The 4550-nt window shown below is 38.6% G+C and overlaps 1 protein-coding gene across 1 annotated transcript in view; it reads left to right on the top strand.

Moving 5' to 3' along the window:
- Nucleotides 1-117: 117 nt before the first annotated feature.
- The window catches only part of LOC122362003 (sodium/potassium/calcium exchanger 3-like), a 6673-nt gene continuing 2240 nt past the window's right edge, over nt 118-4550 (top strand). Inside the window, exons 1-8 of the mRNA XM_043263240.1 lie at nt 118-123; nt 312-396; nt 954-1057; nt 1178-1252; nt 1378-1403; nt 1576-1629; nt 3928-4070; nt 4136-4302. Coding sequence (XP_043119175.1) covers nt 118-123; nt 312-396; nt 954-1057; nt 1178-1252; nt 1378-1403; nt 1576-1629; nt 3928-4070; nt 4136-4302 — 660 coding nt within the window. The remainder of the gene's footprint in view (nt 124-311; nt 397-953; nt 1058-1177; nt 1253-1377; nt 1404-1575; nt 1630-3927; nt 4071-4135; nt 4303-4550) is intronic.

Below are 4550 nucleotides of genomic sequence, written 5' to 3'. Positions count from 1 at the left end.
AATTACACCTTTACATGTAATTGCATAATAGTCAGTCAACACATAAAAACTTATAACTGAAAGCATGACAAAAGATTAAAAACATTCATTTCTTTTGTGTACTTAAGTGTGTAAGTCATGAAAGTTTTTCTTTTTAAGTGCAGTTTTTGAAAAGTGTACTGTTGAGTTTTAGAAGTGCACATGTGAAACAATTAAAAGGGAATACATGGCAAGTTAAAATACATGGCATTTGTAGCCATGAGAGACATTTTGATTAGTGGCAGATTATTGCTAGTACTCTTGATTAATCCTTACATGATGCTCTTGATTAGAATCTGCAGCTGAGTGAGGATGTGGCCGGGGCGACTTTCATGGCTGCAGGAAGTTCAGCTCCAGAGTTATTCACTTCCTTAATTGGTACGTTCACCTCAGTTTTGCACCTCAGTTTCACTGTTTGAAAAAAAAAATACATGCAAGGTACTACAGTTCATCTTAGTATGTACAATAAATCAATAAGATCTTTATAATAGTATAGTGGACTACTTAATGCATGTAAAGATCAGTTTCCCCAAATACTATGTCTTAACAAGAGGGTATCTGAATGGTTAGTTTTATGACCAAAGCTTGTCAAAAAAAGACTCATTAATAATTAAGTAAAGCTGCTGCAGTCCAGTAACAATATAAAAGTTACTCGTTTTTACTTTTTACGAATCAGTAAAGATTTCAAGATTTCAAGTTTTTTTTACTAACAGGCCTTTTACCTGCTCAAAAGCATGAGCTATCAATCAGACGAAAAGCGGCACGCGGTATATATTATATATTTCGAGATACGCGTGTCAAGCATGACCATTTGTAGCGTATTAAACTATTTGACCGAGTCCTCTGATTTGAAAAGAGAAACCGCACAGTAATTGTGAAATTGGGTTTTTGACTCCAGCACATATGTGACCAGTGTTCACGTGTTCGTCTGGCAGGTGTTTTCATCACGAAGGGAGACGTGGGAGTTGGCACCATCGTTGGGTCGGCTGTCTTCAACATACTGGTCATCATTGGAGTGTGTGGCATCTTCACCCGTCAGGTAGACATTATCTATCTCTCTATCTGTTTGAAGTATTATAGGAAGTGTTAGTTTAGCCGCTCTTCACTGGAATCACATATTTTTTATAGTTTCTTGTGTGTTTTGTCGTCTCGGCTCTAGACGGTGGCTGTGACCTGGTGGTCTCTGTTCAGAGACTCGCTGTACTACATCTTCTCAGTGCTGGCATTGATTTTGGTGAGTGTGTGTGTGACTGTACATATGAGAGAGAGATGACAAGAGAGAGAAAAAAAGTGTCTTGCTAGCACTAGCACTAGAAACCTCTGGTCACGTAAGCCTTTCTTTTATCCGATTTCATCCAGGTTATCTATGATGAACGGGTTGTATGGTGAGTCTCTTACACCCATATCCACAGATGAGAAACATTGTATTGTATTTGAAGCGTCAGGAAGGTAATATTGTTGATGAACTGCTTCGATGAAGAGTGCATGAAGGTAATAAAAATGTATGCATATGAAAGCTGTTTTAATAAGCTCTGTATCGTTAATGCATTGCTGCAGGTGGGAATCTATGCTTCTGATCTCGATGTATGGAGTCTACATCCTTATCATGAAGTGAGTATCATGCTGTTCTCCATCACAAAGACTTTATTGCAAATACCGAATGCCTTCACAGTTCATTTAGAGCAGGGGTGTCAAACTCAGTTCCTGGCGGGCCGGAGCCCTGCAGAGTTTAGATGCAACCCTAATTAAACACACCTGATCCAGCTAATCAAGTGCTTCAGACATGCATAGTATATGTGTTTTAGCAGGGTTGAATCTAAACTCTGCAGGGCTCCTAACCCTAATTGAGTTTGACACCCCTGATTTAGAGAGTCTATTAAATAGTGCAGTATTCAGGTGACTCTATTTCTTATCAACCATTATTTGAATATTTCAGACGCGCACATGATTTGAGTGAAATTTGATTTTGGTCTCGGTTGTCAGGAAAAACCTGGTCAGAAATAAGCTTTTTGAGACAATCGAGACTTATTTACTCCTGTAGCTTTAGCAAAGAAACTTCATCATCATCAAAAGTAAAAGTACAATGTAAAAACCAAGCAATTAAAATAAATGAAAGCATGTTAATAAATGTTTAAAACTTCTTCTTTAACACCCTGTGGCTTCTTCAACCTGAGAGTTGAAGAACAGAAATTCAGTTCTTTAATGAAGCTCAGGCCATAGAAATTAACTTGAGTGTTTTGTGATGAATCCCTCTATAAAAGAAATAAATGTTCTTGATTATATTGAATGCGCACATATAAAAAGTGACAGTTTAATATTTGCTAACACACTTTTTAAAAAGTGACCATTGTAATGATGTCAGATGAAGTTTGTTAAATGTCATATTTCAAAGACAGCAGAAATAATCGTTTAGGCCTAATTACATATAATGGTGAAATTAAGTGGGTCAAAAACACACCTAACTGCATTTAATCTGTGAAACATTTCACTTTAAATGCAGTTAACATGCAGTTAAGTGTTTCAAAATATTATTAATTAATTATTAATAAATAAAGACATATTTGCACTTTTAAAGTATGTCATACACTTACTATTAAACGCATCCTAAAGTGTACTTTTCTATTTTAAAAATGCGATACTCCTAAATGTATAAAAACAATACAATTAAAGTAAAAAATATGCTTAATTAGAGTTGCAATATTAAAATACTCCACAACAGCAGTGAACCTATGCGTGCTCATAAAAAGACGTTTGTTGAGTCCGTTTTATTATCGTAGCATTTTTAACAATACTGAAATTTGTGCCTGAAGGAAAAACTCCATAGATGGTCAGGTTTTAGAGAAAGAGCCCTTGAAGGGAACGAGGAAAGTTGCAGTGTAGCAAACAATCATAAAAATAAGTACTCTGTCTTTTTCCGGGAGTTTTACTCTAGTTTGAAAATCATCTACGAGATGAAATAATAGCCCGGAGCGAAATGTCTTGAAGCTGTACATTTGCACAGACCTCCTTAGTGCTTCATTCACATCAGTTTGCGAGCTTCTCTTCTCTTTATTGCTTTGCGATTGTAAATGCACGCCGCCTCTCGCGCGTGTATGAGAGAGAGCAGCACGTATCGTGTGTTGTTTGGAAAGGAGAGCTGATGAATGACAGTGTTGTAGAGACGACTCGGCTTCTAGAGAGATAAGAGAGAGATCTCCTACACGACAACAAGCTTCATTAAGCACCATTTAAGGCCATTAGGGGAGACTTGAGCTGTTCGAGCCTCAGATAAACATCCCTCCTCTCTGTTTTGTTGGAGGAGGGAAGCGCAAGCACGTTTCGTCACAGAGGCGTTGAAGCCCGTGCAGATACGAAAGCCCTGGTGAAAACATATTGTTGTGTTTGATGCATGTTGTATCAGCAGACGGCTTAAAAAGAAGCAGTGACCCAAAACCGATGGAGAAGTCATCTCTGGATTTATTCATAAGCTGTGTTTCCAGTGCCAGTCTTATACGGTCCCACTTTCTTTTAGGTACTGGGTACTAAACGTATTGTGTTAATGGTGCATTGCAAATCACTTTTTCTGCTGTTGAGGTGTATACCTTTAAGTTAAAGGACAGGCGTAATGGTCTATTTAAGTTTAAAGGGTAGGGTTGACGGTGTAACTACATATGTGAATTAATAAATTGATTACATAAAGAAAAGGTATTTTTAGTGCAAAACATGCATCTACACAAGAAGTGCATTGCATGAAATGATGAATTAATCTGAAGCAGGTTTGTTAAATAGTCTTCCTAAGTAAATGGCAAACCTGCTTAAGGTTATTCTACATGCATTTCCACAGTTTGGGGTTGAAAAGCATGAAACAGTGCGCCGTCTTCCAAAAGGCACAATTAAAAATAAATAATTTGCGCCAATTTCTTTTGGCAGGTTTAACAGTCAGATCGCCAGCTTCGTGCAGAGATCGTGCGGCAGTCCGGGCCAGTGTTGCGTCTGGAGGCCGACGTCCGGAGATAAAGAGGCTGATGAAGCAGGAACCAACGGCAACACCTCCATGGTGCTGCTGAGGAAAGGTTTGTTTCTGGTGACGTGCGTGTCCCGTGTAGAGTCTGGGTCCTGAAGCCGTATTTGTCCTCAGCTCCGGCGGGTTCGGGACAGGAGTCTTCGGTGGTGATGGTGGACGAGCTGCTCATCCTGAGGCCACACCAGCTCTCGTTCCCAGAGGCTGGCCTGCGTGTCATGATCACACCGCATTTCTCTCCGCGCACCCGTCTCTCTATGGCCGGACGCATGCTCATCAGTGAGGTGAAGTTTTTTAGTCCCTAATGCTGCATAATGCAGAGAATATCTTTTAATGATTTAAGGTAGTAGTAAAGAGAGTGCATGATTAGTAATATTATTAGAGTATTTTTTATGAGTAAATGCTTGTATTTGAGTCCTTTTACTCCAAAAGTTCACATTTAATTCAATGTTACTTGCAATTTCTTTGCATTTATTTGTGAAAGTTACTAGGAAGTGATATAGGATATAAAATATATACACACACACACATA

The sequence above is a fragment of the Puntigrus tetrazona genome, chromosome 17 (genome assembly GCF_018831695.1).
Source record: "Puntigrus tetrazona isolate hp1 chromosome 17, ASM1883169v1, whole genome shotgun sequence".
In the NCBI taxonomy this organism is placed as follows: domain Eukaryota; kingdom Metazoa; phylum Chordata; class Actinopteri; order Cypriniformes; family Cyprinidae; genus Puntigrus; species Puntigrus tetrazona.
The sequence above is the reverse complement of the archived record's forward strand: the minus strand, read 5'-3'. Positions and strand labels throughout refer to the sequence as shown.